General features: G+C 33.3%; 2 protein-coding genes across 9 annotated transcripts; one reads left to right on the forward strand and one right to left on the reverse strand.

Moving 5' to 3' along the window:
* Positions 1-5,158: 5,158 nt before the first annotated feature.
* Positions 5,159-7,882, reverse strand: LOC127065018 (molybdopterin synthase catalytic subunit). Of its 4 annotated transcripts, none has more exons than XM_050996813.1 (9): positions 7,558-7,882; positions 7,225-7,468; positions 7,009-7,155; positions 6,633-6,936; positions 6,013-6,253; positions 5,837-5,922; positions 5,502-5,749; positions 5,392-5,445; positions 5,159-5,303 (listed from the first exon to the last, which is right to left on the reverse strand). In XM_050996813.1, exons 3-9 carry the CDS (start codon positions 7,147-7,149, stop codon positions 5,232-5,234), a joined length of 1,146 nt encoding a protein of 381 aa, XP_050852770.1. In that variant the 5' UTR covers positions 7,150-7,155; positions 7,225-7,468; positions 7,558-7,882; the 3' UTR covers positions 5,159-5,231. The 4 variants fall into 4 exon arrangements, with proteins under 4 accessions (XP_050852770.1, XP_050852771.1, XP_050852773.1 ...); XM_050996814.1 differs by having other exon boundaries at positions 7,225-7,437; positions 7,521-7,882; XM_050996816.1 differs by lacking the exon at positions 7,225-7,468.
* A 6,229-nt stretch (positions 7,883-14,111) lies between these two features.
* Positions 14,112-26,049, forward strand: LOC127065012 (RNA-binding protein Pasilla). 5 transcript variants are annotated; one of them, XM_050996801.1, is made up of 6 exons: positions 14,112-14,370; positions 16,604-16,750; positions 16,846-17,003; positions 17,087-17,438; positions 17,619-18,073; positions 21,492-26,049. In XM_050996801.1, the coding sequence occupies exons 1-6, from the start codon at positions 14,253-14,255 to the stop codon at positions 21,498-21,500; spliced, it is 1,239 nt and encodes a 412-aa protein (XP_050852758.1). In that variant the 5' UTR covers positions 14,112-14,252; the 3' UTR covers positions 21,501-26,049. The 5 variants fall into 5 exon arrangements, with proteins under 5 accessions (XP_050852758.1, XP_050852759.1, XP_050852754.1 ...); XM_050996802.1 differs by lacking the exon at positions 21,492-26,049 and adding an exon at positions 18,144-18,288; XM_050996799.1 differs by adding an exon at positions 15,858-15,918 and having other exon boundaries at positions 14,229-14,370; positions 17,619-26,049.
* Positions 26,050-26,373: the final 324 nt, after the last annotated feature.

The following is a 26,373-nucleotide window of genomic DNA, read 5'->3' on the forward strand; positions in this document are numbered from 1 at the left end:
GCATTCAAACGATTTGATTGCTTTATAGGTAGATGGAGTATTGAATCTGGGCCAATCAATGTTCAATTTTTCAAGCAAACATAAACAAATTTCAGGGGGAGGATCGAAAGGATGTATGGTCAAAAATCAAATCGTGTGAACATTATAATAAATTGACGCTAATTCAATAAAATTATCGATATCATCTAAACGGGTATCGCGTAAATTTACAGTGAAAAATTAATTAATTAATAATAGAAAAAAAAGAAGAGAAACTGATTCGGTGTCGTGTAAACAAGCACTTATCAGAATGAAAGCACATAAGACTATCTCGAAAACATCGAGAACGTTCATTAAAGTTTCAACTTGGCATATCGTCTTCTCGTTGAGTTTTAAAATGTATGTATATATGTACCTACATGAATAGACGACGAGAAGAGTAAGAAAGACGACGGAATACACACACACCTGTCGTAAATGCATAGAGTCGACATAGATAATCGACAAGTTACTCGGACAAGGTCGCTGGACACTAAGAGACTCGACGACAGAGTATCCGTGCGCGGGCGGAAAATGGGTCGATGAAATTAATAACAGTGTGGCATACACTGAACACGATCTTGAATCTTAGAATACTCTTAGAATTGCTGTAGAACCTTTCTTTTCTTTCCCTTTCCCCTCTTATTATATTTCTTACCTTGTGCTAGTAAATAAAGACACACCGTACATACGATTATTGATATTTTTCTATATTTTATTTATCTTACTTATAACTCCTTTTTCTTCCTTTTCTATTTCCTTATAATTATTAAATAATTATTATTCGCTATCTACTATCCCCTTTTTTATATTTATAACAGAGCCAATCTCGTTTCATACAAATATTTATCCAATAGAAATAAGTAAATAATTAATATAGTAAAAAATTATAGATAATTTTCTTTATATTGTTCTTTATGTAAAAAAGAAATATATGTATATTAATCTATATATTATTATTATTATATATATCAAAACTATTTAAGTAATATGTAATTGTTAATAGGACTGTATTAAAGAATAAACTTTAAATCGAATGAATAAAGAAAATTCGATTGAAATTATATTTAAAATTTCATTCTCTGTCTCTCTCTCTCTTTCTTTTTTTCTATTAGCTAACCCCTGCCAGTAAACGTGAGTTTGAAGTTCGTACTCGAGACGATCGTACTGTGTACTCATGTAGACGCGACGGCGACAATAACGACGAGGACGAGGACGACGACGACGACGACGACGACGACGACGACGACGACGACGACAACGACGACGACGACGATCTCGAGAGGGAAACGACGACGCAACGTCTGTTGGATTTATGTATGCGTACGATGATATATGATTTCCTTCAACGCCGAAAAATTATCGATTTAATAGACGTGTATCCAACGCCGTCTTTTAACGCACAGCTGTTATTTCATATAGCGAAAAAGAGGGGTGATTTCACAATGTCCCTCCTTTCGTGTTCTCTCTCCATTGCCCAACTTTGTTTCAAGAGTGCGAAATGATTCTCTGTTTAGATAATCTGATACATATGTTTTATATATATATATATATATATATATATATATATACGTATGTATATATAATTTGAAGTGAATTTTCGTCGATTATATCATTCCATCTTAAATCTGATTAACTAAGTTATAAAAAGCTAAGTAAGTACTTTTAAGCAATTAGTAAGAATTGAAAAACTAACTGTTTATATTTGTAAGAAAAAATATTACTTAGAAAAAAATGTACTCTGTAATCGGTATGATAAGGAACGAAATTAAAAAAAGAAATAATAAATAAAAACGAATAAAATAAAATAATTGATCTTTCATATTTATATAATTATTTCTTATATTTGTCTTTAAGATATAAAAATATAACTTTTGTTTTATTTTATATAAAAATATATATGCCTATGTATCTTTCAAATATAAAAAAAAGATAGAATTAAAAAATTGGTATTTAATATCTAAATTATATTTTGTTTTAATTAAAAATCTTCATAAGTCATTTGTTATAATAAGTTATAACAAATAATATAATGAAATAAAAATAAATAAGATAAAAACGTATAATAAATCATATTTTTATATGTTCAAATTCTATAAAAAGCAATAAGAGTCTTGTAAAGTACCAATTTCTTCACGATTGATTACATTGCATAATTTACTACGTATATCGGTCAATAATATTCCACGAAAATAGTACGTTGCATTGTATATTTAGCATGCATACAAATTCAAATGAACTTTCTAAAAACAAGTTTAGATTTAGTAGGATCATCAGGGAATCGATGCGTTTTATTAGAATTCACTTTGTGCTTGCTAAAGAAGTAACTTGTTACTGCAATGATACATTAGCGAGTAACGTAATTAAGAGAAATCGTGTACGATGTAACAACATACATATATAACATTTTGCAAGAAACGCATACATTCTACCCTCGAGGTTAGAATAAAAAGAGAAAAAGAAAAAAGAAGAAAAAAGAAAACCCACGGATCGTGCCTTTGTTTGCAATTAGTATGACGTAGAAATAGCACAGAAAAATTATCGATAATGCAAATGTAAGATGAGACAAATGCATGTATGTTGTACACCTTGAAAAATTGATTCTGATAATGTAAGGAGAAAAAAGAAGAAAAAACAACAATAACGCATAAATAAAGAAAAAAGAAAGAAAAAACCGTGACGTAAATACCTGTCTGATTCTGATTACATCTTATCAATGTAAATCGAAACATCGGCCAATCAAAATTCATTGCAATCAACCTTCTATTTATGTCATAATATTTTTTTTTTTAATTCAGAATCAATTTTCCACACGCGAGGAAATTCGAATCGTTCGTAATGTTCCGATTAATCTTCTTAAGATCAAACAACAAGAGGAAATGAAACCGATGATCGGTCGTTCTGAAAAATGAGTTCGATTAAACGTTTTAATCCTTAATGAGGTTATGTTTCATAGCTTCGATAAAAAAGCCGCCGTGGTTCGTTCGTTTCATTTTTCTTTCTTTCTTTCTTTCTTTCTTTCTACTTTTGGTTGTTTGTTTTTTTGCTTTTTCTCTTTTGTTTTCTTTTTGTTCGAATGTCAAAAAAGAAAAGACGCAATTCCCTTTCCGCTCGAAGCATTCATAACCGAGCTCTTTCGGTACACCTTGTACCTCTTCGCTATTGTCCCGATACAAACACAAGAATACCTTTCTTTAGACGCAATTTAAAGGAAAAAGAAAAAGTAAAGAAAGAAAACAGAAAGAAACAAATAAAACAAAACGAAATTTACATCTTTTCACAGGTAAAATTGATACGAAACGACAACTTTGGTTGTCGCCGATCGTATAAGAAAATTACGCGGGAAAATGGAAATATGCAAAATGGATGATATATAACTTAATGTTTGTAATAGTTCGAAGATAGATTTATAAGAAACGAAACATCTATGTATGTGCACTTACACAAGTACATAACGATACAATAATAGTAATCTCTTTCTCTTTTTCAATTTATTTAATCGCATCTCGGGCGTACTCATATGAATCAGCCCGTGATTTCCTCGTTTGGGAAAGCGGCAAATTCACGATCACGTATAAATTGAAACGAGAGTACGTTATCCTAACGTTCGAGTAACATCAATAGGTTAAAACCTCCGATGTTAAAAGCTCGGCTGCAAGAGTTCCACGTGTTCACAAATAAAACACTTGGAATATAACGCGGTACTTGAGTTACACGCCCGTTGCATCTATATATAGATTCGAAATCGATTTTGCTGTTGCTGAAGAAAAAAAAAATAAACTGATATCGTTAACCAAAATTTTTTTCTCTTTCGGTTCTTTGAATGCTAGTAAAAAATATTAATTACGTCACCTCCCGTTAAAAAAGTATTTTATTTTTATTTATATAAGGGAGAAAAAAAGAAAAAAGTTTGCGAATAAAAATGTAAAATGAGAACGAACACACACAAAAGTGTAGTAGAAAATGCGATGCACTGAAATTCACTAAAGATAAATATTTTCGTCTATTGCATTCTATATACGTAGATGTATATTTCGAGCACGACCAAATTACGAAAAGCTTAAAAAGTTATATCTCTTATCCTAAAGTTCGAAGAAAACGGGACGCGTCGGTCATAACTAGGACGTGCGCGTGTTTATTCGAGTAAATAAATATAGGATAGAATAAGAGACGTATGAAAAAATTCGCTTTATAATCCCTCAATATATTCGGAAATAGCATATATGTATATAGTACAAATCTTATTGCTGTTTGTGTGTGTGTACGAGCGTGTGTACGTTGATATGTGTGTGTATCTCCTTTGAGATAGATCAAAGATCTTCGAAAGGTAAATGAGACGATTATATGCGTGGAGATCTAACTAACTGTTAAGAATGAAAGAAGAAAAAGAAAGAAAAGGAAGAAAAATAAAAACAAAAAAGAAACTGAAGGTGGCTAAAAGGTAAAAAGGTATAATGTATAAACATTCTTAACGGTCGTTTCCCGTGCAAATCATTCTGCAGGCATTCTGACAGAAAAAGTACCGATCTTTCTGCGATCTTTGAAAAACTGAAATCTCAAAAGAACGTTCGACGATAAGACGATAGAATTTCGTGAAAAAAAGTCTCTTGTATTGTCTATCGACGGTCCATCAATCCTTGGAGGGTAAGAAAAGGATGTCTGTCATTCTGGCAGACGACGTGCTGTCCGCGTGCTTTTCCTTTCTTTTGTTCAGAAGAATGTTCAGGGGAGGAAAAAAACAGAAGACTTGATTGTAAAACTTACCGCGTATCAGCTGACCCGTAGCACAATGAAAATGTTCTAATTCCTGAACGGTGGATGCATCCCTTACGAACGTTTCACTTCGGATTATTTCGGGACGAAGTAAAAACTTGGACGAACTACGGCCATACCGTATGGCAGCGCGACGAAGACTGCCTCTATTAGCCGAATAATGAACTAAAGTGCGCGATGTGACGAAAGGTGGAGCTTCACGCTAAAGAAAGCGCGAATTTTGATTTACTTTCGTCTACAAACAAATACTTTCATATTATCAATGAAGTTCAATGCGCTTTTTCTTTTATTTCTTTTTCAAAATTAATTAATAATATTTGATTTGGAAAGATGTTAAACGTTTTATTTAGAAAACAATAATACTTAATCTTTTCGTTATGATTTAATATAATAATAAAATAAATTCGAATTTTCTTTTATATAAATCATCATCACGAATGCTATTTTATCGTTTTTGCATATTTATTTTCTAATTCGTGCAGTTTTGAATCGAGTTCGGCCATAGAATATGTCTGCAATTGTATATTATTTATATAAATATAAAAATGTATATTTATATGTGAAAAAAATATATACAAAATAAGATTGAGAAATATTTACCCTTTTCCTGACTGGTTTCATATTCTGTGTTAAATTGTCCATATCCTCTGTTACCTACAATCATGCAACAAGTAAATAATATGTAATTACACATAGTTTATTCTGCTTACCCAAAAATCTTTATACTCTGGAGATACTCCTTCTAAAAATAATATCCTATCTTCAATATTTTTAAGTCTTTCATAGATATCTCGAGAAACAGGCTTTATTATGCCTAAGATTTTTTCAGCAGTAGATATTCGATCATCTAATACTGAAGAATAATTATTGTTGTTCTGATTTGTTGTGTGATTAGTAGCTTTATGCAGACTTGATTGATCAACCGTTTGAGGTCCCCATGCATTCAATACCCTATGTACTGAAGAAATATACACATGAATTAACAATAGTCGTTTCCCAAACTTCCTCATACATATTAGTATTATTTTATATTACTGTTTTTTACCTTTAACATGACTTTTAGAATCTTTTCTTCTAATCAAAATAGCATCCACTCTTGCACAAGAATTTTGTTTTTCATTAGACTGCTCTCTGTAATATAAATGAACCTTAAATTTAAAATATTCAAAAATACGTTGATACTTTAAGAAATTTTAATTTAATATTTTACTACATTCCAACCTGTAACAACAGAATTCTTGTACATTCACTAAATTCACTTGTTGACGTTTTCTTTGAATGAAAGATTCTATTCTATGTTTAAGCTCATCTGAGCTTGCTCTAATTTGTACAAGATTTGGATCAAATAAAACAGGTTCTTCTATTGGCATTTCTACATCTTCCAAAGAACCTTTTTCATTTGAATATGAACTTTTAGACGAATCCTTCCATTTTTCTATTGCATCATTACATACAACAGTATCTGTAGAAAAAAAAATCATAGCAAACATTAGTAATTCAATTTGTATAATTAATTTATTTTGTCACTATAATTACAAAAAATATACACTAATTTTCTAACAAAATATTTATTAAATATTTCGTAGAAAAACAATATTTAACTTATAAAACATATTATAAATATTTATGAAAAGTAATACTTCATACCCCTTAATATTAGTTTATTATGCCAAATATAAAATATGAATATTATGAAAATTATATTACTATCTAAATTCCTGCTTTATCATAACAACCAAAAGTTCCCATAAATTGCACCATTTTGGAAGCATATTTTACAATGAAATATTTTACAAATGTTAAAATATACAAAAATTAAATAACATTAACGGATTATTTACTATTTGACCAGGTACATTCTTTATTTTCTTTCCATTTAGGCTCTTCAATATCATATATCTCTTTCTTCCATATAGGAACAGAGGCTTTCAATGTATTAATAGCATATTCTACAGCTTTAAGCGATTCTTGTCGATGAGGAGAAGAAACTGCTATAACCACACTAGCTTCAGTCACTGGGACTTCGCCAAGACGATGATATATAGCAATATGCTCTATGTTCCATTGTGAACGTACTTTACCACATATATTATTCATTTCTTTTAATGCCATAGGTTCATAAGCTTCATATTCTAGTTTTATAACCTGAAATATAAGTTGATTACTTAACTTTAATTATAATATATATATAATAACCTAAATATTTAAAAGAAATACCTTTTTATTTTCAAAATTATCACGTGTAGTTCCTATGAAAGTAGATATTGCACCGCATTTTGGTGATACTATTAAATTAACTATATCTCCAATATTTAATACTTTCTGTTCCAACCTAACAAAATCTTTTCCGGTACCCATGTTAACCTAAAAGTAAAACAAAGTTTTTAAATTATACGTTAGTAGTATATTGCAAATAATAAACAATGAAGAAACCTCCACTAAGTGGTGGAATAACAGCAATTTCGTTCTTCTCTGATAATTCTAAAATAGAATCTTGAGAAACAAATTCCTCGTTCACAGCTAGTATCAGCGTATCACGTATATTTTCAAAATGAAATGATGCTACTATTATATTCAAAAGTTCTGTGTAAGATAACTTCCTCGAGACGATAATTTTACATTCCTTGAGTCCTGTCAATTCACGTGCTTTCGCGAAAAACAATATTTTCACTTCCACCTGTTCAGCATTTGCATCCATTATAGTTAAGTAAAGACAGTTTCTTACAAACCTACTAGTTGTTTGAACCTTTCATCACATATACGTACTCCTTAGATTTATCAGCTGACGTTACGTAATTAATGTCTCGTCAATATATCACGCGCTAGTGCTCAGAGATTATCCTGTTTTTATTACAAGCTGTAGAGGTTATATCAAACTTTTCAGTTATCTAATGGAATACTTTAATGAATTATTATAAGATTTTTTGTATAATGAATTTCACTATTACACGACTTATTCACTATTATTACATTATTATTATTATTATTATATTTTTCATAATACTATTTTAAAGGGAAATAATGTCGTTAACAGAGGAACATTGAAAATGTGAAGAACTCTCGATAATGGTAGACATTTTGAAACGTCGCTTATTATTACGCATGCGCTAGATAAGATCATCTGTGACTAAATTCATATCGTTATAAGAAGGGCGCAGAAAAATAATAATACAATTTTTTATTTTATAATCGCATGCAAATGTCAGTTACGATAGAAAATATATTTTATAAAATATCTTACATATTTTCTTACGTCTATTACACAATAATAATATAATCTCTAATTATACTTAAAGATGTAAACACAATTTCATAAATAAGACTTACTTGGAATGACTGCATCATCGCTAAAAAAAAAAGTTGCGACAATAAGTTACTTTTTCATATTGTTTTTTTTTTCTAGTAATAGCGTAACATTAAAATCAGTAAATATGTATGTACATATATATGTATATATATATATACATATATATATATAAACTGTATTTTTTACGGAAGAATAAGTAGAGCAGACTTGAACATAAATAATTATCAAAATCTCGTTAATCGATTAGCACGTTATAAAGGTTAACTCTCAAAATAAAGTATAATAAACTATCAGATCTTTAGATCAGTTTATCTAAATAAAAAAAATAGAAGGATTATATAATATTCCTATGAAAGTTATTCAAATTTTATAGATACCATAGATAGTGTTCTTTTATTTCATGATATAGTTTCAAATGTGCAGTATTTATTACACTAATAATACGTGATTATCGTATTTTATGTATGCCAGCTATTTAAGGGTGTGACACAGCTTAAGGATTCATTACGTGTAAACGAGTAGTATAGGTGTAAGACGCGAGCATTCTTATACTCTATCTTCATTCTTTCTTCTCTCTCTCTCTCTCTCTCTTTCACGATGTCTTTTTTCTCATTGCGATATAATTAAAATAAAAAAGTACTTATACATATGAAAATAAGAAAATAAAAAGAACAAAAAAACATAGCGCATCGTTGATCTTTAAACACCCTATACTAAATTAAGGTCAGCTGAGAAAAATGAGAACGGTGAGGCAAGGAATCACAGTGTTCTAAATACACACACACATACATCACGCTCATACATGCACATAAATACACATACACTCACACATATGTCCTAACAAAGAAGAAGAAGAATGAGAGAGTGAGAAAATGATATCGACATTCTACGTCCATGAAACGATAGGTTCGTTCGTATTGACCATAATCAAGGCATCGTATAAGATATTTTAAAATCCCTGTTCGTTTACTTATAAAAATTCATCAGAAAAGTGATTCAAAGTCGAGCCAAGCTGTAATCGACAGGCCACACTGCTGCTGCACCGTATATAGGTCAAAATTGATTTGGGTATAACTTCCGCAGGAGCGTATCCAACGATATGTTCTTTTCATAACGTAAGAAGGTGGGATATGTACAATACGTTGACATGCATCTTCTTAAGATACAAGATTTAAAGATGTAGATATATATATAGAAAGAGAGAGACAGAGAAATAGAAAGCAACGCAATAAGAAAATCTCTATGGACCGCAATCTCCTTTTGTCGGTACAAGAACGTCGAGATAATTTGTAACGAAGGACACACGGCACCGAGATTTTATGGATACTGCACTAACTTTGCTACAGTATGTCAGAGCGTCCAACGGCCTTGGGATATGCATTCGAACGTATTCGTCGTGCGTGTAACACAATACATGTGCACGTTCAAAGTTCTACCGCGTATATATATATATATATATATATATATATATATATATATATATCACTTTAGTACAGGTTTAATTTAAAAAGGAATACTAACGAGATTCTAAAACCTATGAAAACGATTTCTGATACGCCAAAGAGTTTAATCACACTTTTACCTTATTGCTAAACGAAAGAATGCATTAAAGGATGATCAAAATCGGATATTCATCATACGTTAAACCGGTTCGCGATAGTCGCATCTCTCTTATTATACACGTATATCTAAAGATATTCGCTCCACGAATACTACTGGAATATGTGACGTAACGGAGGAAAAATTCCAAGATTATTAGCCAAGCGTGCACGTGGATTCAAAAGGCCAAAGGATTTTCTTTAGTTTTTTTTCTTTCTTCCCCCTTTCTGTTTATTCCTCTATTTCGATGTATATATTACGTCGAATTAAAATGTTAACCCCTGATTCTCTGTGTTCTCGGCTTATGCGTTCATCGTATTACGTAACTTCCGGTGAATAATAGAAAACATTATTTGTCGATAAGGAAAACGGTTGGGGAATCGAACGCCGAGATGCAACTCTCCGATCCGTAAAAAGAAAAAACGTACGAATATATAAATAAGAATGCACTAGTTCGAGAAGAGCCAAGCAAAAGAATGGTGCGAGTCTTTTGAGGAAAGAGCCGAAATATCGGCCGTGATACGAAAAAGACTCTGGATGGACGGATTTAATCGCGCAGGTGAAGAGTCGGAGTGCGGAGTCGGAGTCGGAGTCAGAGTTGAGGAGCATGCGCATGCGCGTTTATGTATGCGCGCTGCGGTAACTTATAGTTGCGCACGTTGCACTTACGGTGCATCCGTACAGTAGGAAGAGTTTATCCATGATTGGTTCACGTACGAATGTAAACCTTTTGTCTTTCTTTATTTATCTTTCTTTTTATATTATCTTTTCTTTTTTCTTCTCTTTTTTGTTTTTTTCTTGGGTTTTTTTTTCTTTTTTTTTTTTCTTTCTTTTCTTTACGATCTCACGACACGTTCTATATAAAACGTCGTTGAAACGATAAGATATCTTTTTCTCTTCATTCAAATACAGCATAATAACGCACACCCACACACGGTACATATGTACATGGAATTTTTTTTCTTTTTATAAGACAAATACAATCGAGAAACGACAAAGAACGAAGTTTACTATTCTACCGCGAAGGATGAAATTATGTATACGAAAAGAGTTTTATCATCAAAATGTTTATCTCGTATCATCGAATACATTGTGGCAACTCGGTCGAGCCGTCAAGACTTGCGACCCGTCGTCGACTCGATGAAGCTCTCTCTGTTGTAGCCGTCGATTCCAAGTCGATTCGTCGCAATCGTCGCGCTGCGCTCGAGACGAGCAACGGCATTGCGACACACACGATTGCGACCCAAAAATATGTATCTATGTACATACGTAGTGTTATTCTTTCTCTCGCTTGGCTTTTCACGAAGCTCGTGCTCCCTGGACTTTGTGTGATGTCCAAAGATATACATCTACATATATATACATACATATATATAAATACATACACATATATATGTATATATATAGATCGTTTTTATAATCGACGAACTAATGAAAATCTTTTTTTATGATAACGAACATGCGTTGTCTTTGTTATCGGAATGTATCATGATTAACTTGGGCCTTCCGTTTTTCTGATCAGTATCAAAGCTTTTGGTCTCGTGACGCTCGTTAAATTACTAAATAATAGATAAAGCTTATAAGACTATAGTAATTTATTATACAATGATTTATATGCCTGCGTTGTAAGGCTAACCCTCCGCTTCAACCACGATGGAAAAGGTCCGTTTAGCAGTGACTAAAGTCAATGATGTCCCTTCCCTACGCTAGGATCCCGTCGAATCGGAACGTGCACGTAATCAATGTTAGGAAATGACGCATTAGCCTGCATCGCCTTCCTCCGAGTGACGTTTTCAAATATAAATGCTCCAAGTTTTTTATATATTTTTTAATATACGAAAGAATATACAATACGAAACAACTCGAAAGATAAAAGAAATTATTTACTTTATTCGTTCCACTACATATTTACGTTTAATTGCTTTAATATAATCTTTTTCTATCTAATAGAATAACGATCATTATTCGTTCGTTGTACAATAACACGATCTTTTAAAGGTTTAAAGGATAGAACTGTTCCTACATCTGTGTAAACATCTTTCCCGATAACAGTATTACAAGTATTTTAAAAGTTTCTAATAGACGGACATTAGTAATTTCGTATCGAAATTATAGAAAACGTTCTCCGAGGACAAATATTCTAGAATAACTTATAATATACTTTGAACGTATCGTATACTGTATTGTATACGATATTTCTAACAGCACTAAAAGAGAGATAACCAAAGTATAGTCTACAGTCTATAGTAATTTCCCGTTAATCGGTATTTACTAAAACATCGATAATAGTCACGACGTACTTTCCCACGTACAACGGAACTTCGGCACGATGTTTCAAGAACGGTCGTTGCATGATTCGAAGGCAAACTTGTAGACGTGTAAGTACGTGTTGCAGCGTTGAAAAACTATCGTGCCATAATCTCGCAAGATATCAACGAATGTCAGTGGCAATAAAAAGATACGTAGTTGACTATAACGATTGCGTCTTAACAATGTCCGATATAAAGTCAATCGTGTCTACTTGTTTATCTATAAACGCGTGCGATCGTCGATATAGGAAGCTATTTGATGTCGTTAGAACGACACTAATGACCTTGTAAGGCCAAAGCTATCGGAAATGCAAATGCAGATGCAGATACAAAGTCTTTTCCTCCTTCTCTCTCCCTCTCTCCCTCTTCCTTTCTCTATCCTTTATTTACGAGTAATATATATATGTTTAATATTTATCACGAGCCGTTGTGCAATCAATTGAAAGATCGACCGCGATAGACTATACATACATTCCGAAATATTTTTTAAAACGTAAGCGATTTTATTCTTTCTTTACTTTAACCGTTTGCCTTTAAACTATTGCCACGTAACGCATCATTAACTTACATGACCGCTCGTCCGAATTGATCCGCCGGAAGAACATTTATGCAACTATAGTTAACACATGAACATTTGTTTAATACATAATATAGATATTTGTATGCTAGCAACGCCATTATTGTAATCTAAAGTATGAATGCAAATTTATTTTTTTACAACCGCTCTATCTACGTTTATTAAATTAATTATTATTTACTTGTTTCTTTCTTTATTTATGCACTTCTACGAACGACGTTAGTACTGGAGAAGAATGATTTTGAAATTGTTCCATCGAATAAAAATATATATCGCTCTCGTTTTATATCGATTTTTTTTTCCATTATGATACACGGCTCTAATCTTACGAGATCGAAAAAGTAGAGCAAAAATTAAAACACAATAGTGACTCGCGTTGTTTCACCTTACGATGCAAGGCGACCGAAATTCGTTTCGTTCGAATAAATACAAATTTCCCGCTAGCACATATTTAAACTCAAGTAACTAAATGAGAAGAGAACGGTGATGTCGAAAGAGAAGGGAAATTATCGCCTTCAAGATCGGTCGATTCGATCTAACCACTACTTGTGACATTCGATTATTCTAAATTTTATTAGGTCATCATTCGATGTTTCGTTCCTAGACCGACGACCTACTTTTAAGTTCTTACCAGTGATCCTATGTTTTTCGCGTCTTCGATGCGCTTAATTCATTTATAATGTACGCGAGATATCGTCTAACGATATTTTGTCGTCGATTTGGCGCGACCTTTGCTTCGGGAAATCGAAAAAATATAGACGTTCAATGTACGAAAAGGATACGATACTGTCCGGAAACAGAGCGTCGTACAGGTTAGGGTACTGAAGTAGGATATTACGGCCCTACACGAAGAAAGCCCGCGAGGTCTGCACGGTGGGAAAGAGAGAGGCGTCCCTGGTGCTCGGGTCGACCGAATGAGTGTGCCAGAGAAAGAGAGAAAAAGAGAGACAGAGATACAGACTAGAGAGTAGAGAGGGGAATAGACAGAGAAAGAAAGATGGTGCGCGCGCTTGAGAGAGGAACGCGAGAGTCGAGGCACGCACCATCGGGTATCAAACCAGCTGGTTGGCAAGGGAGCCGCGCGCGAGCAGTTGCCAGTGAGACGCGGCAGCCCGCGAGCGTGTGTCATTTGTTCGTTCGTTCGTACGGTGCGTACGTACGTCCGCGGTACGTCTCCCATCCGTCACCTCAAAAATCCATCAGTAAGCTCGTGCTCGTGCGTACGTTCGTCCGTTCGTACATTCGTTCGTCCGGTTCGATTCATTAGAAAAAATCGTGAGTGGTGGTAGCTCCTCTGGCTGACCGCTCGTCGCTCGACCCACGACACCTGGCCCCCCTCGTCGACCGACGTCTCTCTCTCTCTCTCTTTTTATCTCTCGTACATATATTCTGTATTTCTCTCTCTCTCTCTCTATCTCTCTCTCTCTCTCTCTCTCTCTCTCTCTTTCCTTTCTACTACTCTTCGCGATTGGAAGAGTAGCACCGTCCCCGTCGCTCTATCGCTCTTGTTTCTCTCTCTCTCTCTCTCTTCTCTTCTCTCCTCTCCTCTCTTCTCTGCTCTGTCTCTCTCTCTCTCTTCTTCCCTCCGTCTTTCCCCATTTGTTGTGCGTGCGTGTGTGTGCCTGTGTAGTAACCTGGTGTGTGCGCTGCGCTGAACGACCGAACCAAGATGGCCGCCGATTCAGGAATGGAGACGTGTCCCTCCCCAGAGATCGCAGACTCCAGAAAGCGACCGCTCGACTGCGACGCGGAGGATGGCGCCACGAAAAGGTCCCACTATGGATCAGGTAATCTCATAGAACGTCCTCCGCGACGATTCTTTCATAAGAAGACTTTTTCTCACGCGCATTGTAACTCGGTGGTCGCACGCACGGTTCTCTTTCTCCTCCCCACTCCTCCCTTCTCTCTCTATTCGTTCGACCGTCCATCCATCCATCCACCCACCCACCCACCCGTCCATCCATCCATCCATCCATCCATCCATTTGAACATCAATGCATTTCCTTCTTCCTTGTCCTCTCTCCTTTCGATTAATCCATCACATTCGTCTTTTTCTCTCTATTTCTTGGTTTTACGCGCGTCTTTGACAATCTCGTTGGTGGTTACTGCTGTTGACACAGCGATCGCTTCGCGCGCTCGTTCTGTCTCTCTCTCTCTCTCTCTCTCTCTTTCTGCTCGCTCGGTCTTCAGTGTACTCGACCGACGGTCGCAAAAGTTTGGATGTCTATCATGCCGTTCAACCAACCGATCGACCATTCCCTTTCGTTTTCCACTTTAAACGATTGGCAAATGCCTCCATAGAACGAGGCGAGAACGCGTCACGTCGTACAGCGATTTGCGCATCCTTTCATGCCACGTCTCCTTTCCTTCTCGTATTCTCTACATTCTTTCTCTCTTTCTTTCTTTTTCTCGCATAAGCATTTTATCTATCCGATTTGTTTCGTTGTGGTGGTATTGCGCTGTGTCGAGAGAACAGCACGGACGACGACGAGGTCGACGTCGACACCAAACAACGTCAACGTCAACGTCGTGCGCCGCGCGACGATGCGTCGCGTGTTTTCAAGTTTTCTCTCTCTCTCTCTCTCTCTTTCTCTCTCTTTCTTCTCTCTCTCTCTCTCACTTCTCTCGTTTGCGTGAGAACAGAAAAAAGAAGGAGAGTGGCGTTTTTCGTCGGCGCGAGCGGATGGCCGAGCTGCGATCGCGATACGCTCGTCGTCGACTTTAATGGAGGATCGTGACAAGACGGTCGACAGTTTCGTGACTCTGCAACTTCGTCATCAATCTCGCGCCAGTAGTACCTTTGCTCGCGCTAGAGTCGCCGTCGATTCCTCCTTCTTTTTATTTACTACCTTCACTTCGTCTTTTTTCCTATTTCTCGTATATTGTTGTACAACGACAAGGACGACGAAGCGACGATACCGTCGGCGGACGCGAGTCGCGTGTCATATTTTATGTCATCCATCACGTATACATCGTGTCATTTTTTCGTTTATTCCTTTCGTTCATTATTTCCGTCATCGGATCCCCATAATACAGTGACGTTCTTCTCGCAAAAGCTCATTCTTCCAAGGAACGCAACATCGTACCTTGCTATTCTTTACTATTTCTTCTTCTTTTCCTTTTCTTCTACTTTACTCTTGCTTCTGGCATCGTGTCTGCCATCGCCTCTCCGCCTACGTCGTCGTTGCTGCCTGCTACCGCTACCGCCGTCGTCGCCGCCACCTCCACATCGTCGTCATCGTCGCCACCACCGCCATTACCACTACCACCACAGACACGGCCACCACTGCCGTGTTAGACGCAAAGTGGCAGAGTTACTAGGATGTGGCGTATCGGTGAGTTGTCAGGCACCACGCACCGTTTCGCCGCCGAGGTTGCGGGTCAAGGTCGATGCGAGGCGAGCGAACGAGCGAGCGCACGGGGCTTCCATCTGTCAAACAGCTGTTTGCCTTCAGCGCATCAAAACTTCGTGCCAATCCCACTGCGCTTCCGAGTCACGTCTTCCCTTTGAACCTTCGCTTCCTTCTTTCCATCTTTACATCGTTCCGTGCATATTTTCGTCTTTCTTATCGCGAATGATCAACGCCATCCCTTTCGTCTTTTGATCGCGATAAGTACGGTACGTTTGCGACTTCGTATCGAGCTTGTGATTCTCCTACGTTGTACTATCTTATGTCGATATTATTCGCGCCAATTATCTCTCGTATTTCACTGCAATGTCTATTTTTTTTTCCCGCGTGATTTTTATTAAGCGATTTAAAAATGTTATCCTAAATGACCATCTAATTGCTTTATTTTGTGCATATTTTTCGGAATTATTTAAAAATTAAGCATTGGAATAATTTTAAATTAAAGATCACGGATCAGTCTAACCTATGCATTGCTTTTATAAAATTCTTTTTTATTAACTTTCATAATATTCAGATTGTAATACATATATTAGTAAATAGGCCTTATATAGGTTTTTAATTAAATACATTGACGCATTGTTGTGCAGAAGTTGTTATGGAATATTTATAGGAGGAGATGGAACATATCATCTCAAAGTATTGGTCCCTGGTGTGGCTGCCGGTGCCATCATTGGAAAAGGCGGAGAGACTATTGCACAACTTCAAAAAGATACAGGAGCAAGAGTTAAAATGTCTAAATCACATGATTTTTATCCAGGTACTTGATCTATGTTTGTTCTTGTAATGATATACTATTAGTATCATAATCCTCTATTTATGTTTTTATAATATGATTTAATTATTCTATTATAGGCACTACAGAGAGAGTATGTTTAATAACTGGTAGTGTCGAAGCTATAATGTCTGTCATGGATTTCATTATGGAAAAAATTCGAGAGAAACCAGATCTTACGTCAAAAACCACAGTGGATTTTGAATCTGGTAAAGCAATGGCAGAAAGAGATAAACAGGTATGATATTATGATAATCCTGTTATATTTAATGATTTTATGTGATATAAAGGATTGTTGTTAAATGATTAATAATATTTTAGGTAAAAATCTTAGTGCCTAACAGCACTGCGGGGATGATTATAGGAAAAGGTGGAAATTACATTAAACAAATTAAAGAAGAATCTGGCTCTTATGTTCAAATTAGTCAAAAAGCTAAAGATTTATCTCTTCAAGAACGATGTATCACAGTAATAGGGGAAAAGGAAAATAATCGAAATGCCTTGTTGATGATCCTAGCAAAGGTAGCAGATGATCCACAAAGTGGAACATGTTTAAACGTTAGTTATGCTGATGTAAGTGGCCCTGTTGCCAATTACAATCCTACAGGCAGTCCTTATGCTCAAGCTCCAACAAGTACACCTACATATACTTCTACGGCTGGGCTTAATACAGGTAAAATATAATTTTATATAGTAAAGTATATTTTTGTCACTCTTATGTTCATTTCATCATGTTTATAATTCAAATTTTATAAATTTGATATTTAACGAAAATTTATATTTAATTTTAGTGTATAATTATTAGGTCATGAATACAAACAGATTGTATATTTTGTGATTTGGTTTTTTACAGTAAGTCTCTTGAATGGCGCTGGACTGAGCCTTAACTTGAACTTAGGTGCTGCTATCACTGCTGGTACAGCTCCAGTAACAACGCAACTTTTAGAACATATAAAGCTGAACTTACGTACAACAGGTTTCTCAGAACCTGCTGCTACCGAGATTTTAACCGCCATTGCTACTCTCGCAAAGTACAATATCCTTGGGATGGGTATTGGGATGCCATCAAGTATGAGTTATTTGGGAAATCCAATGGATAGCACCACAACAGCCAATGGTTCTAACAATAACGGTGGAGTCTTCGGGCCAATTGGAACAGTTCCTGCACTGGGATCTACTTCACCTACTCCACGCAATACACTTGATAGATACGAGCCTTTCGATCCATTTAGACAGAACAACACTGCTGCCAGTGCTATTCACCTGAACAACAATTCATTTGGTCTGGGCACTAACCAGTTATCACTTGTAAGTAAGAGTCCTACACAGGTAGACGCCAACAACAAGGAGACCAAGAAAGTAGACATAGAAATTGCAGAGGTTATAGTGGGAGCTATTCTGGGACCCGGTGGTCGTGCCCTCATTGAGATTCAGCACCTAAGTGGCGCCAACATTCAAATCTCTAAGAAAGGCATGTTTGCCCCTGGTACCAGGAACCGCATAGTGACTATCACGGGTTATCCCAATGCGATCGGCACTGCTCAGTACTTGATCGAGCAAAGGATTAGTGAAGAGGAAGCAAAACGAGCACGTCAAAATGCCATCGCCAGTATGATTCACTGATTTCAAGTACAGCATTCTTGATCATCTCCATTATCGGGCTCCGTTGTTCGCCTCTTCACACTTTGAGATGCTACGGCAGCTCCTTTCTCCCTTCTTTAACACTTGTCCACTACCACCACCTACCACCCGTTGTCATCTATCGCTGCATCACTATAGCGCTTGCATTCTCTCATCACTGTTCATGCATCCATCATGGCTCGTCAACATTGATCTATCTTTTAAGGTTATTATGATATAAATATTATATGTTATATGATAACTACTACAATTGTTCTGTGATACACCACATTACGGGGCTTTATCACATATAATACACACGTACTACATCAGAGTCACATAATATATCTAGTTATACGATATAATATATTGACAGGTGATCCGACAAAACTGCTATGAACTAGATGTGGTATGCTTGACCACAAACCTTTAAGATATGTGGCAGATGCTACGGAGAATCATCTTTCTTCTTTCTGTTTTTAATAATATATTGACTGAATATTACTTGAAATTTATGTCATACAGAACTCATTTGAAAGTCTTTAAATGAGACGTGAGTATTTCACTTAGTTTCATAAAAAAAATTCATTTTTATTTTATCATAAAACCATATCTAAATTATTATGTTAAATTGTTCCTTAAATAGCAAATGTCTAGGCTAAACAAGATCTTACTCGCTTAACGTGTTACTTAAAAAGGCATGTTAAGTATAGAGTAATACCTTGCCAAAACCAAAGATTTTCCATATACAAGTTAAAGATGACTTGGCTTGAAGTTGAATATGCATACAGAATAAGAGCTATTCTAAATATGAACATATATTTATATATCAAAGCTGGCTGGACCAGTTAAGTACATAAAGAATAATCATTCACCATTGCCAAGTATCATTTTTAACTCTAAATCGTTGGATCCATGCATTAATAGAATTTTATCTATTTCGTGTAATATTTAGATAAGTATACTCAAAAGTAGCATAATTTTTGACTTTATTCTTCATCATATACTCACTTGAAGGTAAAAGCCTATATGTCATATCCATTAAAATGATTACTTTTCTTATTATAATAACAAATATTTCCATAGCTTAACTGCACAGAGTTGGTTCCTTGGTTTTTAGAAATATAATTAATATATTAAACATTCATCTAATTATTTTTAATTTTGAAATATACTAATTAAATGGAAATAAATTTAATATATTGCTAGAAAATTTTCATATTATTTCACAATGTAGTAATAAATAGAACTAACATGATAATACATAAATACATACATACATACATACGTACATAGATACATACAAATATACATACATTATATCACATTGTACATTGTCTACATTGTAAAAATAATTTTTGTGCATATTTGTGTGCAAGTTATTGTTATTGCTGAACACTGCTTTTATCCACTATACAATTTTTTATATAAAACATTTGCTATTTGATTGGAATTATGTCATATACTTCATAGTTCATCACATTATAAAAAATTATATGTTTCTTATATATGAGAGTGAAATACCATCACGTCATACATTCCTGAGATCTGTATGACAATTTATGTAGAATCTTATCAAGTTTATTCATATTAATCTGAGCAAAACTCAAAGCAGACCCATATAATTACTGTTTTTAAACAGAGTGGGGTCATTGTGTAATGTAAAACTATTTGGAACTCTTGTTTCAATATAGTGGTGTTCGATCGAATGCAGTCTGTGTTTACTCTTTTATAAAAGAGGGCTAATACTGACATTTCAAATCACTTTATCTTTGCGGGTAGGTAATAGGATGGGGTGATATAAGATAGGTGGTAATTAATAATGGGTATAGCAAAACTAGTAACTAAAATTATTAGCTGTAGCGTCTAATGAAATGTATAAGTGTACATGAGTACAATTCATAGCTGGAGGCGCTGGCTCACCGCTCTTAAAAATAATGACTTGTACATTTATAAATATCGCATAACATGAGTAATAACAGTAAAAATGATAAAATAATAATATATTACAGAGAGAGAGAAATATATCTATATATAAATATATATATATATATATATATATAAAGATGCGTATATATATACATGAAGAGATTGACATAGACTTACAAAAAGAGAATTCATATTATTTGAGATATAAATGAGACGCGTATTCACGCATATTACGCATACACAACACGACAAACACATACACATACACATTATAGGTAGTGGAATGATATTATAATATTGTTGATAAAATATTTGCGTCCGCAAATGAAAGAACAGGTTTACGTTTAACCATAAATTCTATGTGTCGATTAACATTACTGTGTTGTTCAAATGCATTGAAGTCACACAGGCACCATAAAATGCAAAAACATTAGTTTGCTGTAGATAGAATTGTTATAAAATTCTAATAGAATACATAAATGTAATTTATAGCATTAATTTAATTTGTGAATTAGTCTATTTTAATAGCTCTGATGCTATTTATATTATTGGCAGCATAATATTTCTCTATATTAATTATATCATAGTAATGTTTTACTAATTATCATCACGTCATTATATTATATCTATCATTGATTATTGTTAATCTTATGTTACTATTCTTCCTTTCGCGTTTTCAAAATTTCTATGCAAACTCTTTCTTTCTTCTGACTGCCGGTATTTACATACATTATAGAATTTATAAAAAAGAATATCAATAATCACAAAAAAAGGAATATCATTTCTTAATAGTTAATCATTTTGTCACTTAAAAGAATATTTTCTTAGATACAACAACTTTACAAATCATTTCAACTTTTTCCTACTCGTTATATTCCAAATCATAATTATCATAATCACATTACAAGTATAAGTAGTGAAACATATTTTTATGTATTAGCTTCTCAGAAAAGTTAAATTACTCATTAAAACAATATATCTCTCTATGTAAAACAACTTGTGGGTAGCATAAATTGTGTTGTAGATTTTTTCAAGTTAACACATTCCTTAGTAGGACAGAATATGTTTAAGACTAGCTGTGATGGAGTTGATAAAGGGATATTTTTACCAGCAGCCAGTACATGAAAAATGCCACAATATATTAAGCGTTTTAAAACTGTAGAATTTATTTGCGCAGGAAAAATAACTTGATGGATTACAAAAGTTCACCGGCAAGGAGAAGTCAAGAATGGAGCTTCTTTCTACATATGTGACAATATTTGCATGTGTACGTAAATCAAATGAATGTATAGTAAGTACTTCTTTAATGCTAAATACATTTATTAAGGTGTGCGTGTTATATAATGCCGAAGTGTAAAATTCTGTACAGAAATCAGAGTTGCATATAGTGAAGAATTGTCCAATCGCATAGAAAAGTGGATGTGACTAGAGTCTTTTCTAAGTACCTCAATTTGTGCCACTGGCATATAGTACAAGTAACTGCTTTCTATTATCGGTATATATTTTGTTAAATTATTCTGATAATACTAACACTTAGATGTTAGTTACGTTTAGATAACACTTATAAAGATACCATTAGATACTATCTAATTGGCTCTACATTGTACAGTTATTTTTTGAAATAAAAGGCAATAACAATGTACATGAAGTGGCAAAACAGTATTGGTTCGCCGACCAGTTACCTACGAGTTGTTTAAAGGAGAATTCAGTGTTGTATCCACGAGCCGGCAGTCATTGTTGATCATAGATGAATCTTACTTCATGTAACACTTTGTTTTTGTACAGTTTGAGATATTTCATCCACTAACTCAATAAGTAACTATGCGACATGATCTCTGTGTGTGTCGTAATATTTAGTTATACAGAATTATTAGATATAGGTGTGTAGGTAGTCTCTTAAATCTCTTATGAAATTATCGTTACAGTTTCAACATTTTAATTAATAAGGATGAAATATTTGAAGTATCTACCGAGTGAGTAAATAATTATGCTCTCGCACGTGGAGATGTAGTGTAGTAATCAGGGAACTGTAGGAATTGCATTGACTCGCCTCAATTCTAATATGACTATTGTTACAGTAACTATAATTGAATTTGACACATGTTATCACACAAGATGACATGCGTGTCACATTACTTGGCTGTGTGTGCTAGGCTACATCCTGAATCATGCTCCATCATCCATCACTCCACTCTCGCATAGATTACATTAATCTTTATAAGAAAAAAAATAACAATATCTTATTGTTACATAGTAAGTATCTGAAAAATCAACAAATATTTGATACCAGGAAAATTTCTGCATTACATTTGTGTTCCATCCAATCACTTTAGTGCCATATTGATACCACCATCAGCCACACTTGTTGACACTTGACAGTAGAACGTGTTGTTAAAGATGTGTATATTCTGCAAAGTGCAGATTGTTTTGAATAAAGTCGGACTATACTTATTTCTCATTATATATAAAATCTTGTTATAAAGTATTATAAAATACCTTTATATGATCGTTTAGTTTGCATTATACGAAATATTAGTTCTCATCGCGGAAATAAGGAGTTAAATATTATAATAGCAGTATCAATACTTTTGATCAAGATTCGATTTTAGTTTCTATATTGTTGCATTTTATTAAAGATTCTATAAAGCAAAACAATATTAATTTTGATTGAAGTATATACATATATTTGGTAAAAGATAATAAAAAATGCAACGTTTTCTCATAAATTATAATAAAAATTGTTCAATTATTGTTTATAATTTTCGAAATGTATAAAATCATAATAATTTAACTCATAAAAAAATTATGTTATTGAATCTTTTCCATTTTTTTTATTCAACAATATAATATTTATGAGTTTGTTTTTAAATAATACAATAATATTCATTTATAGTATGCGTATATGTTAAAATGACACGTTCAATGAAATTTATGAACTAAAACAATAGTTTATGAAAAAAAAATACGAATGGAGATCATGACAAAGGCCTACAATCGTTTCTTCTATGTGAAAATTTACATCATTAATTGGCTATTTGCAATTATTAACATTATTTTATCTAAAGAAATGTTGCATTTAGTCATCTAATAATATTGTTTCTCTAAAAATTACTTTACTGCCATTTCTTGCAAATATTAACTATGATTAAATTTTTAAATAATAAGGCGAATTCACAATAGCCATGAAAATTAATATAAATTCTACTACTATATTAAGATTTATTATATTAAGAATTATAATAGAAAATGTCACAAAAATCATTTATTGAATTGCATTAATTGACAATAGAGTAAAAGGAGTGTAACAATAATTGGAGTGTGTTAAGTATAATGCGAAAAAAAATTATTAAATTATATTAAGCATAAATTGCACAGAATGACTTTGATAGATGCTCTATTACAAATAGAGTTGTTATAGTGTTGTGCATTGCTGTTTTGTGTATAATTAACACTGATGAACAATGTATTATTGTATAATACACTGACCAAATTTTAAAATATTATATGAATTATTTTTTTTCTCTCATTAAATATTTATGTAATGGATCATTGTATAAGCAATAGTTGTAGCATCATAGATGAAATTATTTATTATTCTTTACTAAGAATATTTTCAATATAGTCATAAATTTTTCAATTTATGACTATAAATAATATATAATATAGTTTATATTATCTTCTTGTGACAAAGAAAATGCATTTCATAAATAAAATTATGTTTAATAAGTTTTATTAAAATTTAATATATAATTTATATCATTGGTCAGTATATACAAAATAGCAGTGCATGCAAGATGTGGAATATTTTTCATATCATAAATTTTGTTGTCATGATTCAGTATCACTATTATAACATTGCAAAACTTCACAAAGGAACGTAATGAAACAATATCTGGATAACAGGAGCATTCATTATAAAAATTTAGAAGGATTGTACAAAATTGTATGTAATGTTATTTTATTGGAAGTGAGAATTAGATTTAGACTATTAATATGGTATATTATTTTGGGTAAGCATATGTAAAAAAACTTGAAGAAGATCGTTATTGTTGAGGTAGAAGTAGCACATAGCAGCTCGGGGATAAAAAAAGATATTAAGTACCTTGTTGAGTATAAGTAGTTATATTGCTAAGTCACAAGTGCACAGATGCGCATATGTGCACGGTCACATTCATAAATTGATCATACATACAAAAAACATTTACACTTAAAACAGTGTCAAAATCACATGCCTACATGCAAGTAGAAGGTTCCACACATAACGCAGTGCGACATTGTGCTTTACCTTTATATGTTCACACCTTAATTATTGTCCCAATTAGAAATAGAAATTATCTTCCACGATATCTGAAATAAGAGCAGCTGGCTGCAGAGGTACCATAAATATTCATTCATTACTGATGAGATACGATCATCAAGTATTGTATCTTACATTCCTTTGGCTATAAAGTAATTTAAGGACACAATCTTGCGTATCATATGTTTTCCACATTATAAATTATGCTGCACATTTAGGCAAACATTCTAATCATCATTTATGCTATAATTACACACTTTACACAGTTCACTTGGTCAGAATATAAAATGGTGCATTGCGGGCAGTGAGCAAAATTGTATTTTTTAATATTTCAGTGTTTCTTTCTCAGAGAACACTGTAATTTACTTTTGAAATATGAATGAAAAACTAATTCTACTGTAACTTGTACTAACAGGTTCTTCGTAAATACGCTTTAAAAAAAATAGAATTAACGAAGTTTTCGATAAATTACGAATTATTGAATGCACGTATAAACTGTCGAAAGAAAATCAGGCAAATGAGCATTACTGTGCTATTAAAAAAAAGAGATATATATATATGTACATACACACGTACACACACACACACGCGCGTACACACACACACATCAAACACGCATACATATATATGACCTGGCCACAATAATTTCTGAAAACCTCAAAGTTATATATTATTATAAAAGAAAAAGTTTCGCGAATATTGTTCTACGTTTTACAATTTCCTTCCAAATGCTATTGTATTAAGCACAAATGCAATGTTATTTTTTATTACGTTCTTAGTATCTCATCAAATGTACCTTTGTATGGTTGGTTAAAGATATATTTATTAAGCGAAAACTTGTAACTTTTATGTTCCAAGTAACAATGGCAAGTTAGAAATGTAACGAGTGAATAACAACATTGCTATATGCATTTGTTGTTTGAACGCTTAATAGTACGGTATTCTTACCGATGATGCGATAAGTGTCCACATAGAGGATGTTTAAATGACATTAACAACATTCTATTCAAAATCGTTATAAACATGTCATGACAAAGAATTTTCACAAATGATTAAGTACGTATCGATTGTTACGTATCACGTGACTCGTAACGTTACTTTTTTTCTATTTATTAACGTTGTATCTACTAGATACAATTGTTCTATATTTTGTTGTTGTTAAATAGATGTCCTAACATTACCTATTGGGCACCATTATTGTTATCAACGAAGTAAAATTAGTTCACAGCACTTTGAATCTATCCTAATATTACTTTACACGCTAACAACATTTATTTACATTCATAAATTGTTATTCTTTCATCATCAATTTATTCCATTCAATGTTAAATAATTATAAATAAACATAATATATTAACTATTTTCATTCATGAAAAGCATCGTTACCTGTATGACAAGTGATCATAAGAACATAATAAACAATCGCTCATTAAATGCATTCTGTTGTTCTTCATTTCATGACCTAGCCACCATCCATACATCCATCCATTTATCCATTCAATGTCGCTGTATGGTCACCATGTACACTATTTCACATTCACTGAATTCTTTTTTGTCTATATCGGATTCTATTCTGTGAAATAAATAAATAAACAAATATATATATATGTATATATGTATATAACATATGCATATATTTATGTATGTATATATGTATGAATGTATGTGTGTGCGCGTATGTATATATATATATATATATATATATATATATATATATATATATACATATATATACATAACATATAGTGTGGCAAATAAGCAC

The sequence above is a fragment of the Vespula vulgaris genome, chromosome 7 (genome assembly GCF_905475345.1).
Source record: "Vespula vulgaris chromosome 7, iyVesVulg1.1, whole genome shotgun sequence".
Taxonomy (NCBI): Eukaryota; Metazoa; Arthropoda; class Insecta; order Hymenoptera; family Vespidae; genus Vespula; species Vespula vulgaris.